This window comes from Centrocercus urophasianus, unplaced genomic scaffold (assembly GCF_019232065.1).
Source record: "Centrocercus urophasianus isolate 14NV4802_14NV808 unplaced genomic scaffold, USGS_Curo_1.0 seq_39, whole genome shotgun sequence".
Taxonomy (NCBI): Eukaryota; Metazoa; Chordata; class Aves; order Galliformes; family Phasianidae; genus Centrocercus; species Centrocercus urophasianus.
Genome location: NW_024884966.1, coordinates 2,982,443 through 2,998,958, shown reverse-complemented (window position 1 = coordinate 2,998,958; position 16,516 = coordinate 2,982,443). Strand labels below are relative to the sequence as shown.

The 16,516-nt window shown below is 42.6% G+C and overlaps 1 protein-coding gene across 9 annotated transcripts in view; it reads left to right on the top strand.

Annotated features, from left to right (window-relative positions):
* PKHD1 (PKHD1 ciliary IPT domain containing fibrocystin/polyductin) overlaps nucleotides 1–16,516 on the top strand; it is a 240,212-nt gene that overhangs the window by 193,080 nt on the left and 30,616 nt on the right. For 7 of the 9 annotated variants that reach the window (XM_042832731.1, XM_042832730.1, XM_042832736.1 and 4 more), the window contains one exon: nucleotides 15,372–16,389. The exons of 1 other annotated variant lie outside the window; for it this stretch is intronic. In XM_042832731.1, coding sequence (XP_042688665.1) covers nucleotides 15,372–16,389 — 1,018 coding nt within the window. Of the gene's footprint in view, nucleotides 1–10,987; nucleotides 11,471–15,371; nucleotides 16,390–16,516 lie in introns of those variants that run through there. One more of the 9 variants, XM_042832739.1, reaches the window with a different exon arrangement.

Below are 16,516 nucleotides of genomic sequence, written 5' to 3'. Positions count from 1 at the left end.
CTCTCCTCTCCTCTCCTCTCCTCTCCTCTCCTCTCCTCAAGATGGAAGCCTTTACTACTGTAGGCATAGCCTCAGAGTATCTCTTTTAAAATGCCTGCTTTCTGAAGGAAAACATCTGCGTACTGCTGTATCCCAGAAGGTAGACCTGGAATATGATTGATTGGCTGAAGGCTTTATGATTTTTCAACACTAGCAGAGTGTGTAGCATACCAGCCCTCCCCCCAGCCCCAGAGTTATTACTCTGTGGCGGTTGGAGGACACTCAGGTCCCTCTAAGCAGCAGCAGGTGAGGTGCAGGCTGTGTCCAAAGGCTGGATATACAGCAGTGTAGGTGCACCCTCGGATCCCTGAAGGGCTCAGCTCCAAAGTGTTAAATCTCCTTTTCTCTTTCTGCTCTTTCACTGCTAAGCCATTTGAGGACAGTCTCACTATCATCATTTTTGGCACACAGCAAAGAGGCGTCCCGCCTTCATGGACCCCAGCCATGACACTTTTCAGAAAGATCACCTTAAATAGGTCTTGTTCCAGCCCAGCGGAACAAGGTGATCACTAAATGATCATATAAACTCTGCCACCATTAAACACAATCTCCCCTGAGCATCCTATTCTGTGCTGAGATGGCCAGTAACACCTGGAGTAAGAACGTGGTTGTGGTGTCTCACCATTGTGGTGCAGGCTGTGACCATACAGATGTGATCAGCATCCATATGTCCCTAGATGCCTGCTGGACACTTGTGCAAAGGTTAGGTGTCTCTAGTACTCTCCCAGAAGGTTTTTAATGGAGAGAGCCACTTGCTTTTGTCCTTTCTTGTAATTTTATGAGGCAGAAGCCCCCCAGCCCCAGGCAAGCAGCCAGGCTGCCACTAGCTATTCACTTTAAAATTACGATGGAGCTTGAAATAAAACACAGCCGCAGACTGAACCCACTAACCCTCAGTCCAAAGGTATTAAGGCTGCTGGTTGATTGAGACAATATCTAGTTCTTGGAAATGTTTTGCTTCTAGCACACTGGCTGATTAGGAAGGGAGGACGAGGCAAAAAAGATAATGATTCTGTATTTGCTGTGGAAATGGCAAGTGCAATTAGAATTGCCAACTGAGTTGTGATCAAAATTCTGATTAATTACTTACTGCTATTTCACAGAGAAGAAATTAGTGCGTATCTAATTGGCATTACTGAAATGTATTCCATGCCTCACTTGCATAAATTAAATGTAAAGAATAAATCTACTGTGTGTGTATGAGAGAAAGAATGGGAGGGAGTAAAAAGAGAATGTATTATACCAGGCAAGATCTGCAGGTGGTGTAAATCCGACCTGCTCCCAGATGTCTCTGTATGCTGAGGCTCAGACCTGAGTTGCTTAGAGAGGTGCTTTGCATCTGGTTCTTTGCTGGGAATCTGAATTATAGAAAGAGGGTATCAAACCAGAGGATCACAGCATCCTTTCTTCTCGTCTTATCAAATCTCACTCTATCAAACCAACTCACAGCAGTATCAAATCCTATTTTCAGCTCGCCGTGCCGTGGTCCCCCCCGCAACCATACCATCAGAGACTTCCTATCGCATGATTTTTGTTTGCTTCTTTATTTCAGTTCCAGCCCTGCACATGCTCTAGGCATATATACACGATAATGGCAATTACACATTGTACAAAGCACATCAATAATTTTAGTAAGAAAGAGAAGGAAAATGCAGAGCTGTGATTCCAGTGCTTTAATCGGCAGGACCACATTATGTCAATGAAGCGGGGTCACAGAGGGCTGATGGGATAAACGCCCACTCTAGGTTCCAGCGTCCAGCACTGAAGTGCCCAGCATGTTCTTAAAATTAAATGCATGCATTAAAAATGTATCTATCTGCATTTAGTTTCCCCCCGGTGTCTTTTTGCTTTTCCTAACCAACAGCAAAGCAAAAGTGACCCAAGGTGGGTGCTTTGGCAATGCCTCTCTAAGACCTCTACGAGACATCTTGGTCTATAAGATGTCACATTGGTACCTTGACAGAGAGAGCTGTTGATGTCAGTAGGGACAAAAAGACCCTCCTCCTCCACCCTCTTACCCTTCAGATAACTTTTATGCTCTAAACCCAAATAGGAGAAAAGCAGAAATGTGGAAGCAAACTGGCTATCTCCTTTTAGTAATCTGTGAAATTTGCTATTAACGTTGAAAGTGAATATTCTTCTAAGCAGTGACTCAATTCTTGCAAGCTATAGATATACCTGTGCTGAATTTAAAGGATCACATCAATACACTGGAATTATAGTGAAATCATGTGGCTAAATTAGTTGCCTTGCTGTGACTTGCTGTTATCTTTGCTTTTCTTCTCCTTTTGACTTTCTTCACTGTAGTGGCATGGAAGCATATACTCTAATCATAAATATTCTTTTTTCTTTCTTATTCTCCTCATAAGGACCTGATGTCCCACCTCTTTGATAAATATTTCACTTCTGGTCACTTGAATCTAACCACGTCATTACCAGTCAGCTCTAATGTTCTTTCTTTTCCTCTTTTCCTGTCTATGCCTGCATTATCTCCATGATCTACTTTTCTGTCTCCCTCCCCCTCCAGACAGCTTTATTAAATTCAGATCTCTACTTCTGAGGTCTCTCTGTCTGAGTGTTTGTGCCATGTGAGCCATCAATAGCAAAAAAATAATCCTAAAAAAAAAACCACCACAAATAGATTCCCTCCTGTTCCTCCTTCCCTCAGTGTCATTGGCAGCATGGGGATCCTTTCCACAGTGCATCCTTTTGGTTGGGTATTCATATTACAGACCGCAGGAATGTCAGAATTGTTTACTTTTCTTGAACTTCAGGGGAACACACTTTGCAGGAAAAACGTGAATGCATTTTTGACCACTTTTGAACAAGTGCTTGACATGTGCTGTGACAATGTGCTGCTGGGCAGGACTTGGGTTGGGAAGGGAAATCTCTGCTAAAAGCTCTTCCCTGGGGAAACTATACATAAAGGCATGCCTGTGGTCTTCAGGGAGAGAGTGAATCACAGCATCCTAGAATGACCAAGGTTGAAGAAGACCTCCAAGATGATCTAGTCCAACTGTCCACCTACTACCCACTAAACCATGTCCCTTAGTAGAACATCTACCCATTTCTTGAACACCTCCAGGGATAGTGACTCACCCACATCCCGTGGCAGCTCATTCCAGCACCTCACCACTCTTTTCAAGAAGAAATTTTTCTTAACATTCAATCTGAATGAGTGGTCATAGTCCAGATGTCTTGATACTGCGAAATTGTAAAATTTAGGACTGGATCTGCTTTCTGCTTACCTGAATTAGTCTTTGTACTTAGTACTTAATGTAATCCACACCTAGAATGAGCCTTTGCATGCTCAGAGGATAATACAAGCATGACCTACAAGGCTTTAGCTAGGTGTCCTCTGCAATGGCTAGGTGAGACCTGAGAACTGAGCAAAACCTACCAGACAGGTTCTTTTTATGCTCTTTAAACTGACTGGCTCTTATTGGCACCCTTGGGAGCTGAAAGCTGCCTTCTGATGGCCCAAACCAGCAGAACACCCTTTCAGGTTTCTGCCAGACAAGTAGCCTGCCAGAGAAGTTTATGAATTGGGATGCCCAGAAAATAGAGAATATTCTGATACTGCTGATATCGTCAAGCAACAAAGTGAAAATCACGCTTGTGCTCGGTGATACCACACTGTCTGGTAGTAGTGGTGTTATGCCAAAAAAAGTAGATCCAAAATTGTCCACATTGTCATTTTTTTTCATGAAAGGTTAGATAATATAGATTATTATGCATGAAGAGCATCCTGTAAATACCAGCAGAATGTCTAAGCTCAGCAGCCTTGGGCAATCCTATATTGCTCTGCCTATCTTAACTTGGTTTCAGACCTCTTTTGTTCACCAGCACTAAGGCACTAAAAAGTCTCAAAGAAACAAATGAACTTAATGCACCTGCCTGGCTTCCTGCTCTCAGCTAGCGAATTCCCACATGATGGAATGAATGAAATTTTGTAGCAATTGAACATCTGTATGCTTAACCACATATTCGGGGCAATGGTAAATAAATGCTTAGCATCCCAGTGCTGAGAGATCAAAGATGTTACTGATTGTCATATTTTAGGGCTTGAACATGAGCTACGGACCCTCAATAAGTTTATACAGCAATCATAGAGTCATAGAATGGCCAGGTTGCAAAGGACCACAACACTCATCAGTTCCAACCCCCTGCTGTGTGCAGGTCGCCAACCAGCAGCCCAGGCTGCCCAGAGCCACATCCAGCCTGGCCTTGAATGCCTGCAGGGATGGGGCATCCACAGCCTCCTTGGGCAACCTGTGCCAGTGCCTCACCACCCTCTGTGTGAAAATCTGCAATCTGCAGCATGAGATCCTTGCCCCCTGTAGGAATGCAGCTTTATAATTTTATTCTCAGACAGGATGAGAACCTCAGCTGTCTTACATTGGCCTAAGCATCAAGCTGTCATCGCATGGACCACCTGAGGAAGTGGCCTGCTGGGAATGCATTTTACACATCCAAACAGAGACATCCAAACCTCTGCAAGCTCAAACAGCAGAAATCACAGGGAGAAGCAGAGAGCAAATGGGTTTCAGTTTTAGTCCCTTCAAGCACCAGACAGCAGGCTGTTACTTCTCTTTTCAGCTTCCCATTGCAGGCTGGGATGTTTTCAGACTAAACAAGTCCTTGTAACTGAAACCCTGCCATCATTTATGGAAGTACCATGTGCAGCATGGCTAATAAATAAAAAGTTAAGAAAAATAAAAAGACAGCCTTGCCACTATTAACAAAAGACTCTTCAAAGCTATTCTTTTGCTCTGGGCTTTTACAATAATAAGCTGAAAAAATACATTAGAGAGCAGACTCCTTTCTAGCCACTTCATATTTCATTTTGCCTCTCACTTGTCTATTTATTTTCATGTCTTTCCTGATTACTTCTCAATTGTAGAAAGACAACATTAGGCACAATGAGTTTTAAATATACTCCCTGGCCAAAATAACTCCAAGGGTTGTCTGAAATTTCAAACGACTCACTAGTAAATCAGGAATAAAATGCAAAAGGAGCCATGCCTACCCGTCACAGTGGGACACTCAGGACTTCGTGGGTGCTTGCCATTCTCTGCCTGTGTAGTTATTATTTTTTTTTGTTACGAGGGCATTATACCATGCAATCAGGACTCGACATTCTTTTGATGTTATATTGTAGATGGAGAACACTATCTGGTGAAGTACATCAGATCTTGCAGCTCCAAATCTCTTTTTTTGTCTGTCCAGAGGATTCTAAAAGGACAAGAACAGGGCTTGGATTGCCTGAAACAAGCACACAGGACTATATTCAAAAGTATTTTGAAAACTATTTTCAAAAGCAAGCCTCAAAAGCTTCTTCAAACCATCCTGCATGTGTGTGATCTTATGTATGAAAACATCGTTGTGATCTCAGACCTTGTTCGAGTTAATTTTCAACCCCGGTGGTTTCTCTGGACATACTCCAAGCAGTGAAATCTGTCCCAGTAGATGTATAAAAGCCTAACAGCAGATAAACTATAATTTGGAATAAAGCCCTCGGAAGCCTGATCTAACTTTGTGGTTAGCCTTGCTTTGAGTGAGAGACTGAGCTAAGGAACATCCAGAAATCTCTTCCGACCTATTTTTCCTGGGGCTCAGTGTAGGTATGGTGCTTTAGGACTGTGCCTACGAATGCACTGGAGTTTCTTAGAGCTGTATTTGAAACAAACCTCCCTTCATCCTGTGATTCCAGAGGTTAGAAATTAATTTTACAGGCTCTCGCTGTTTGCTCAAATGTCTCATTTGCTATTATTTTTCTACTTCTGTGCTGACTTTTCCCCTGTTCATAACCAGAGAGTACAGCTACTTTAGAGGTGTGAACAGAGCAACAGTCTCCCACTAATTTCAAAATGTTCAATCAATACCAACGCCTATAACTCTGATTATTCTCTAAGCTGCACCGTCTACATCATTAGGAGGTAGGTTTATGTCACCTAACTTAGCTGTCCAAAAGACAGGCTTTCAGTCCAAGTTAGCTACCTGGCTTCCCCATGTTGAACTAGAGACAGATATCTCCAGATGTGATACAATCATCCAAGGGAAAGAGAGAATGAATGACCCTCTAAAAGTCTCTCTCTAATGATTATTGTCTAGATGAGCAGCTAGACAAGACAATTAGCTTAGACTAGATGCTTAACATTTAAGCAGCTAAAATTAATGTGATGAATCCCATTCCATGTGCTTTAGTAATGGCTCTAGCCTTTGTATCTCAAATTTTATCTCTTCATATGTTTTCATAGGTGTTCAGATTCTGCACTGTGCTCTCATATTCATTTCGATTTCTAAGGCTTAAAGTACTTGCCTCCTATTACTGTTCATTCTCATAAATATGTCATGGGATAATATAGCTGTCTGTACCTGTAATGAACTTCTTCTGCCTTAAGATTCAACTTCAGAGTCAGTACAGGACTAATGTTGCTAAAAACCACACTAATGTGTCTCACATACTCTCATGCTTGTGAATCTTTCTATCATGAGCACAAGCCTTCAGCTGAGTAAGGTACAAACAACATTTTAACTTTTTCTATAACTTAGTTGAGCAAAAGAAGGAAAAACCAGGAGGAAAAAAAAAAAAGAGATGAGGCTGCTGATAAAAAAGCTATTGGACAACATAGGGAGGGAACTCAAGAACTCACCTCACCCATTTGACCCATGGGTACCACTCGTACCTGCATTGCTCCCAAGAGAAATTAATAAAACTCTTTAACAAAAAATTCCCATTATAATAGTCTGACTGATTCCTAATCAGTAGGCTTCAGGATCTTGGTTTTTACTTGTTTATTTATTTGCTTATTTATTTAGTATTTTAACTAGAAACATGATTTTGAAAAATTCTAACTTGTATCTCCCAGTTGGAAACACTTTATATATATATGTATGTTCGTTCTCTCCAGATTGGATGTAGGAAACCAACCCCCCTTCCTTGCTTCCTGCTTATCTTTATGAATCCTCTACGAGCTGACCTTACTACTTCAGTATGCTAATTAAATTGCTTCATACCATTGCTTCGTTGGTGTATCTGGGGGAAAAAGGGTTTTTCAATAAAATAGTTTTAGGGAAGAATTTTACAGCATCCCAGAACACGATCGTTTCTCAGATCAACCTGAAACTTAGCACAATTCTGTTATTTAGTCAAAATGTTTGATTTGCTCATGAATAACAAAAAATAAAAAGAAAAGAGGGAACTGTTTTAGGGCAAATGACGATCACTGGTTTGTTCTCTCCTTCTCCTGTGACTTACTCATAAAAATAATTGTAATCTTAAGCATAATTCTAGCTTGAATACTTCCAAAACATACAGGTATGTGGTGTTTTCCTTCTGGCTCATTTCTAATGGAAAATCAGTCTCTTTTAGAGTCTGTTCCCAGGACCAAAGACCTGTTCTCATTGGGAAGAAATGGTAATAATAAATAGTAAAACGGAGTTCCTCGCAGATTTTATTTTGAGGCCGTTCATTTTACCCCCAAACTTTATTTTTGCAGAAGAAAAGGATGATTTGTCTTTGCAGTAAGTGCTGGCCAAGAAGGGAGAGAGAAGCTGAGAACCTTCCAGCCCATAACAAAACCTGGAAGCGATGGTCTTAACTGAGTTCAAGTTTATTTGACTAATTCTTTCACCACTTGTCAGAGAACATACTTTTGTTTGCAGTAACAAAACGACCTCTTCCCTCTTCCATTTCTCCAGTGAGTAGTGCTGGCACTTGTGTGGAGCACACATTACTGCTAACCGTTACGATGTCTGCTGTCAAACTCATTTATTTATGCAACTGCTGTAGAAAGGCCCCAGGCCCATAAGCAGCCCTGAAAGATTTCAGAGCCCTGGTGTGGGGTCATGAAAGGGAAAGCAAGGGGGAGGGCGAAGCCTCCACTGGTTATGAGAAAGGAACTGACACAGGAAATGGTCACATATGGCACAGATTTATTGTGTCCGGGACTTCCCATTCAAAACTCATTATATCTGCAGCTCAGAGCAGTGCATGGCACAGCCACATTCATTCTGGGGGTCTGGAATCTGATGAAATTGCTGTTCTGCTTTGGGGTGGTGGTGGCAGTGTTATCATTCCTTGGCTGGGGAGCTGGCGGTTGGAACCATGCTGGCAACACCTCTGATGCTTGCTGCCTCTTTGCATTGAACAGAGTGCTTTTTCTGAAGATTCATGCAATGGCTTTGCCGGTTTGGGAGAGGAGAAAAGTCCTTCTGGGCTTTAAATGCAACTGGAGGAAGCCACTAATGACCTGAGGGGAAATGTAACGGAGAAGAACTTTGGTAGCAGCACAAGAGACAGATTGGCTTTTGCAGAATAGCTCATTTTTTCAAAGGCGAAATAATTTGGGCAGGAAGACAGTTCTGTTTGGGTTTTTCTCTTTTAATTGTCTATTCTTGGAGGCAGTATCCCTGCCATACCCAGCTATCATAGAATCATAGAATGGCCTGGGTTGAAAAGGCCCACAATGCTCATCCACTTCCAACCCCCTGCTATGTGCAGGGTTGCCAACCAGCAGAGCAGGCTGCCCAGAGCCACATCCAGCCTGGCCTTGAATGCCTCCTGTTGGCTCCTTGAATGATGGGTAGTGGATAAAATAGTGGGAATACTTTGATTTTGTTTTTCTGTTTGCTTCATGAGACGATCTAAAAAGCTCTAGTCAGAGCCCTGGGTCCTAGGTGCTATACAAATCCCCCAGTCGGTACCCCTTAGCTATGCAGTGATGGATCCTCCAAGCCCTGTGTTGATCCATGCTCTCCTGTGAGTGTTCTCTGCATCACAAAGGACAAGAGTAATTCAGCAGTTTGATCCTTTCTCCTCCCATGCACAGTATAATGTCAACTTACGTTTCCTTTGGCTGCACGTTAGAGTTATTCCCTGAGTAGAAATCGTGGGGGACTTTGTGTTGCTAAGATGGCTAAAGTGACTCAGGTTCCCCAATCAATAATGGTAACAAGGGCAAAAATCCTCTCTAATTCTGCCTTTTTAAGAGAGTTTATTAAAGTGGTGATCAAGCTGCTCTGGGACAGTGCTGACAACAGCAGAAGCAGACTTGATATGTACTTCTCCTGAGTCAAAAGGTGCTTGGGAATGGGTGCAGTATCCCCCTGGTTGCTTCTGCTACATCAGGAGAACTTCTCTGAGCCAAGGCATTGATCACAGGCAACCCAGCAGATTACAAAAACATTCCTGGGTTCACTCCCGAAGTTAAGACAAGTAAGAAGCCTGTCCAAAAAATCTATCTGCAGGTGGCCACTACCTTCTGCATGGTCAGTCCCTCTCATAGTGCAGGGTGTGCCATGCCAGCTCAAGGGCAAAGAGCTGGCCATTGCATTGGTGCTGTTTTTGTTTTGGCGGATGGAATGCCTTTAGAATCTCATTTCCAGTCTTATCTTCAGGGCATGGACAGCCAAGTTATTTCTCTGGTGGCAGCATGGCATCTTACAAATGCTTTGCCCCCGTAAGCAGTTCAGCACAAGGCTGGGCATCTCAGACTGTCAGGCTCATCTCACCTGACAGGGCTTAAGATACACCTAGGTTATCCTCTCAAACTTTCTGATATTCTTTGAGTTTGATATTCTCTCTCAAATGCAAAGACCAAAGATGTTATCTTTAACTCAAGGAATTCCAGAGCTTTAAAACTCTGACAGCTTGGGGAACATGAGAGCATTGCTATAAACATATCCTGTTTTCATACAATCTCTAGGCATTTCCTTTTGACCACTGCTGGAGATCATCCTAGCCTAGATGTGCCTCCAGAGTCTCCTGTGAAGACCTGTGTGCTTCTTTTGGTCGATGTATTACTATACTATCTGGGAACTGAAAAAGTTTGCAACTTTTTCATTTGTAACTTTGAAAGATAGACTCTTATTTATAGCACATATTACTTACCTCTTAGGCATGGGCAAGCTCTAAAGTGTTAGTGCTCACGTAATACATATATAGGTATATGAAAGATAGAAATAGTATTTTATTTCATAATGAACAAATATTATGAATGTGCGTGACCATGTCCATGCATGAGAACAGTAGACACAAGAACAAGTATTTCATGTTCTATGCCTGTTTTTCTATGGATATGCAAGGCAAAGGAAAGAACCAGTGCAGATCCTGGGGTTCATGGTATTGGTGAGCTTATACTACATTCTTTCTTTCTGTGTGTGCACTAATAACCATCTTTTCTCTGCTTGGGCATCCACTTCAGCAGAACTTGTAGGAACACAGTATCACTGAGTCCCCAAATGTGACTGAAATTGGCTAGGAAGTTCAGTGGTTTTTATGAAGGAGTGATAAACAGGAGAACTTAAAACCTCACGCACCGTGTGATCTTATGAGGCTCATTTCCTTCAAAAATCATTTTCTTTAGGAGAAAGAATTAGCAGCCTAAAGCAAACACTCTTTTTATATGCACACTGGTCCCTTGTCTCACACACGTGCTTACACAAATGTATAAGCAATCACTCTCACCTCCATGCACTGCCATGTGTCTGTTCCCAGCGCACACTGTGTGCAAAAACTTCGTGGCATTTCTTGTCATAGAGTCATAGAACCACCAAGGTTGGAAAAGACCTCCAAGACCATCCAGTCCAACCATCCACCTACCACCAGTAATTCCCCACTGCACCATGTCCCTTAGTAGCCCATCTAAGCATTTCTTGAAGACCTCCAGGTCACTGACTCCACCACCTCCCTGACCAACTCATTCCACTGCTTGACCACTCTTTTAAAAGAGAATAAATTTTTCCTAGTATCCAACCTGAACCTCCCCTGGTGCAACTTGAGGCCATTCCCTCTCATCATATTGCTAGTTGTGCAGAAGAGGCGTATCAGTATATTTACCCTCTATGTGGAAACCGGTACATTCAGTTGCATGATATTCCTAATCTACAATCAGTGGGGTTTCTAAAAATGATGGGGAATGACTTGTCTCAACATCTGCTGAAGGTGACAGGCTCGCCTGCACTTCTGCACATGAAGATCTACAAGATTAATGCCATTGGTTTCAAAGGATGAGCACAAAAGCACGAGGAGCCTGTGCTAGGGATTGGATAGAAGAACTGGGTCCAAAATTATTTACAGGGGACATCTGAACTCAAGAAACGTAGAAAACCTTTTGCACGACAAAAACGACTGACCTCAGAATAATTTACCTTTGCACACTGCCACATTTCCCAAGTCCTGTTGCTGGGCCTTTCTTATTTCACATTTGAATGTCAGCGGGTCAAAAGGAACAGTTAATGCTGATGAATATTTCCCCCTCAGCAAAGATATGTGCTGGCCAGCCCAAGGCCAATGAATCGCAATTTCTAAACAGCATCCCATTTATCTCTCCTCTCCCTCTCCCTCCCCTGCTTGCTTTTATATTTTCGTAACTATAATTGTAGTTATATTAGAAATAACTGACGGGCAAATCCAGTCAGATGGAAAGAAAATTGTGGGAGATTTATTTTATTTTGATAAAAACCTGACGTTGCCTTTTGTTTTTGTCAAAAAAAAACAAAACAAAACAAAACACAAAACAACCCCCCCCCCAAAACCGATGTATTTTTCCTTGTACCATGAATTGTGAGATCTATCATGAAACGGGTAAAAAATTATTGAAGGAAATGGTGGTGTTAACCTGAAGGGGAAAATCGTTAATGTTGATGTATTTCATTCGATTTTAAATGTAGAATTTATTTCATTTTATTTTATTTATTTGGCGTTGGGGAACTGGGGAAAAGGCAGGAGACTTGCAAAGGACTCTATGTGCCTTTAAGTCAAAACATCTATTTTAAAAGCACTCTTCCCTCCTTCCCTCCCGCTCCATTTTTCTAAATAAAGGATATGAGATGTTGTTGTTGTTGGCTGTTTTTTTTTTTTTTTTTTTTTTTTTTTTTGTTTTTTTTTTTCCTGAGCAAAGAGGACCCCCTCGGCACATTTTTCTTTTCAAATGTGAAATGAGGTGGAAAATCCTCATTTCACGACAGGAAGGACAAATATTGACACAAAGTTAATATTTGTCAGGAGCCCTAGAAGCAACCTGAGTGCTCAAATCTCATATAGATATATATGTTTGTGTGTGGCCGTGTGTGCGTGCATGTTATATCTATAATTAAATAGTAATGTTGGCTCGATGGTAAGGGAATCTGTGGAAAGCAAAGGCGCAGATGCTTTCTGTCTCCTATTTCTCTCTTTCATGCACTAAGCAGGGCACACAACGTCTCCTCCATCTTCCCACCCATTCCTAGGGTCTCCAGTTGACTCATAGAATGAATCAGAGAACGGCCTGGGATGAAAATGGACCACAACGACCGTCTAGATTCAACCCCCCTGCTGTGTGACTCACTGATTTCTCTTGTTTTCCCCCCCATTTTTTTTCCATCTCTCACATAAGTGCAAACGCACACGCACACACAAATAGAACCCGTTTAATCAGATTTCACCCCATTTACGAACGAGGGGAGCTTCTGGAATTTATCACTGTTATTGCTCATTGCCAATGTAAATAGCACATGTCAGCTCAATGTTCGGTGGTCACTCAGTATTTATTAAGCCCTGTCCACCCTGGCCTTTTTTAGAGGAAAGCCCTGGGGCGGATTAGCTGCTGGCCCTGACGCACCGTGTCGCTTATCTGTTCGCATTGATTATGAGAGTCAGCTGTGGCCAGGCCTCACTTTTTCCCTCTCCTCTCAGGCCCCTCTTACAAGCACCCCTGCTTGGATTTTCATGAGGAAATAATCAGATTAGGGCTTCAGCGGCGAGTTCATATGGAGTTCTCTTTCTCCAATGTGCTACTAACTGAATAAACGTGTTTTGTGGTAAATTGCAAATGACATTATGATTACTAAGGCCAGCATGGGTTTCATTTAAAAGTGATCAAAATTGCAGGCTGCAGAAATTGTGAGTGGCAGATAAGGCCGTTTGGAAGGAGACGAGCAGCAGTGCGTGTGCATGCATGGGCGTGCAGGGAGGCGAGCAAAGCTGCGTGGCAAGGCAAAGGGAAGTCCTAGGAAATCACAGAATATTGGCAGGTCTCGTGTCTCTGGAGGGAGATGGAGTGACTTGAACATTTCCAGCAGAGCAAATGAGATCTGCCAACCTTTGGGGCTGGCTGCGTGCTGCAGGGCGAACAAAGATGCTGCTCCCTCTCCCTTTGCCCCTAGCAGACACCTATTGCAAAACAGTCCTTCTGGTACAGCTAGAAAGGGAAAGGTAAAGCTAAGAAAAAGGGAGAAAAGGGAAAACAACAAGGTGGTGTCTGAAAATAGAGTGTTTTTTCTATAGGTCTTGTCTCACTGGGACCTCCTTCCTGAGCAGCCTGTGACATTTGTGTAATTTCTCTGTTTTCCTCTGTGACGAATGGAGTGAGAAATGCTCTTTGAGTCTGCACATGCGGAATCCCCTTGAAATAAGTCATAGGTAAATGTCCGTGGGATTCCAGGAGCCAGCCTGCTTCCTCCAAGCTCCTCTCTTTTCCAGCAGCCTGTCATTTTCTTCTAGCAATGACTTTCCCAGTCGTGATGTCGTGCCTCTAAAAGGGCACAAATGCCCTTCTGTTCATTCAGAACTTTGTGGCTCTCATGGATGTCTCTCCCTTTATCATTAATACTAAACATTGCTGATCTGTATGCACGTCCCCAGGACTACTGAACAAGGAGCTCAGTAAGTTTAGATGTTGGCTGAGATTTGCCTAATGCACTCACAAGCACAGCTAACTAGGGGAGAGCAGGCTTGGGAGGAAAGGAGGATTATAGCTGGCTATGGCAGAAATTCCTCCTTTGATTTTGTTTTGAAGGAAGGAAGGAAAAGCAGAAACACACATCTTTTCCTACGATGCTTCGGGCAGAAGTGTTTATGTTGTTGGTGCCTGTATTTGAACTCATTTACTTTTATTCTCTCTTTATAATCAGTGATGATCTCATCACTGTGGCCTGAGGCACAATTTCTCCCATGTTAAAGCAGAGACTTACATTTGATCAGATGGAACGTATCCTAACGCAGAGGACTGCATGGACTATATCTCCTCTGCACAGATCCATAAAAGGGTTCTAATGACTCATCTCCTCAGACACTTAGAAAGGATTGGCTTGCAGATTCTGGAATATATGGAAGTGTCTTAGCTCCTGTTACATTTCATGAAAAATGTTCACATGAAGTATTCCCTAAAGTTGCTTTTGCATTCCCATGGGTCATACTTATAGGTATAGCTAGCCTAAGAGGTCCAAATGACTTAGAGCAATTGTCCTTCTGTCATACTTACTCCTTCAACAGTGGATGTAATTAATTGTCTAGAATGAACAGGGCAAATGTGTGTAAGGCACTCTGAAAGTAATGCCTCTTATTTGTTTCTGTGGAAACTACAACAGATGCAGAGAGCACAATAGCACTATTTGATAGAGCAAGTTCTCAGCTACAGAACACAGTTTTTCAACAAAGTCACCACCATTAGCTGTGCATTTTCACTAGTGATGAACTAGAATCCACATGCCTTGCTCATAAAAATCTGCACAAGTGGAGATGATCCACTGTTCCACAGCTATTATGATAGCGTTGTTGCTAGGAAGATGTTGCCCAGGCAGTCCATTTTTCTTCAGCCTGAACAGATGGAAGTTAGGGTATGTAAAATTCGGACTCGACTGTGGGTGTAGTAGGATGGCCCAGCCAAGATGGGCTACGTGGTCCGTGGTCTTCAGACTGTCATTGGGGCTGTAAGAGAAAGGTTGTCTTCTCTGGCCTGACTCTGAAAGTTCAAGTCTTCAGCTTATCCAGCATCATAATGTAGCTATCAGAGTTGATGGTTTGTCTGGGTTCCAGGAAATCCAGAAGGATCAAACCCATTTTCTATCCCAAAGGCAGTGCATATCACTTTACCTACTGATATCTATGTCTTGAACATTTTCTTCAATGAGGAATTCACATGTTGCCGGTCCATGGACCTCTGTTTTGACTCTGACTCATAGTAGTGACACCACGTCTTGTCACTGCCCCTCTGCTGCCATGTATCACATGGCAACAACACGTAATAGCATATTGCTGGGAAGGTTCCACCTCTACTGTCATCCCACCAACATCGATAAGCATCATAAAAAAGAAGGCATTACTTTCAGAGCAGCCCACGTACTACCAGTTCTCAACTATTTTCAGGTTAAGGTCTTCTTCAGGTAGATGTAGTTTCCATCTGTTTAATACCAATAGCGTCCAGACCTCTCAAAACTAGTTAGAATTTTAGCACCTGCAAAAGTGACTTTGAGCACCAAATGGGAAAATATGCAGCTGTAGCACAAACTGTTGAGATGACATCTGATACATTTTTTTTTTCTTTCCCCACCTCTGCTTTTCCTTCCAGGAATTTACAGAGATGACAGCAAGTGTGTCTTTAAGCCCTCAGTACAAGGCTACTTCTGCAAACAGGCAGACTATGCATTTGTCATCCTGGAAAATTTAGACTCCAGCATGGTCAAGCAGGAGCTGTTTCCAGTAGTAGCAGTGACTGGCAGCTTTATGGATACCTTCAGTGACGGAGCTTCAGATGCATCGTGTCGTTCTGCACAGCATCCTTCTGCTCTCTTCTCTGTACTGCCAACCACCAGACTCACAACAGTTTGCTTCCCAGACCTAACGCCTCTGATTTTCAGACTCTACCTCCTCAGTGGGCAGAACTCAACCAGACTGCCCCTTGCTATTTTCTACAATGAACCCCTCAGCCTTCGTGTCTTCACTGAAGGGAAATATATCTCTCCAACTCTATCTTCCTTCTCGTGGAATGAAGGGGCAGGAACCAATTATTTTAGCTTTGAGGACAATCTTCTCTATGTCCTTCTTCATGAAGAGGAGCCTGTACAAATAGTCACTGGCCTTTCTCTTCATGTGGCTTTCACTGTGACTGAGACCACTGGGGAAGAGGGTGAGGCAAATATCATGCATCAATTGGCTGATTTCTTGCAGGTTGGTCATGATCAAGTCAGAATAGTCTATCGAGTGCCGGGAGGTGAAAGCATGTTGGAAGTCATCTCAGACAATGCTAGCAAAAAGAAATATCACTGCCCCAACATGATGTTTTGCACGACCTTTCATAGCAGATCTGGATCATGGGGAGGAGGGAGAGCAGCAGTAAATGCTCGAGTTGTGCAGTCATCTGATGCAACTGGTCCATCAAAAGTGCTGATTTTTGAATTTGGTGATCCACCAGGCCACCAAATAAATGAGTTCCAGCGTTCCTTAACAATTGACAGTTTAAAGATCCTGGCTAGTGCAATTATCAATGCTCATCAGACTGGAGACCTTCAGACAGTCCTGGGCTTACCGGTTGATACTATAATGGTGAATCAGCCTGACTTACTGTTCTCAGGAAGAGATAATAGGAGGTAAGTGTGCTCCTGCAGTATCCTAAAAAAAATGTTGATGCTGATTAAAGTGAATTGAGTGAATCAAATCACTTGACCTGCTTAATAAGATACAGAGTAAGTTCCCCATTTACTGAAATATGACTGA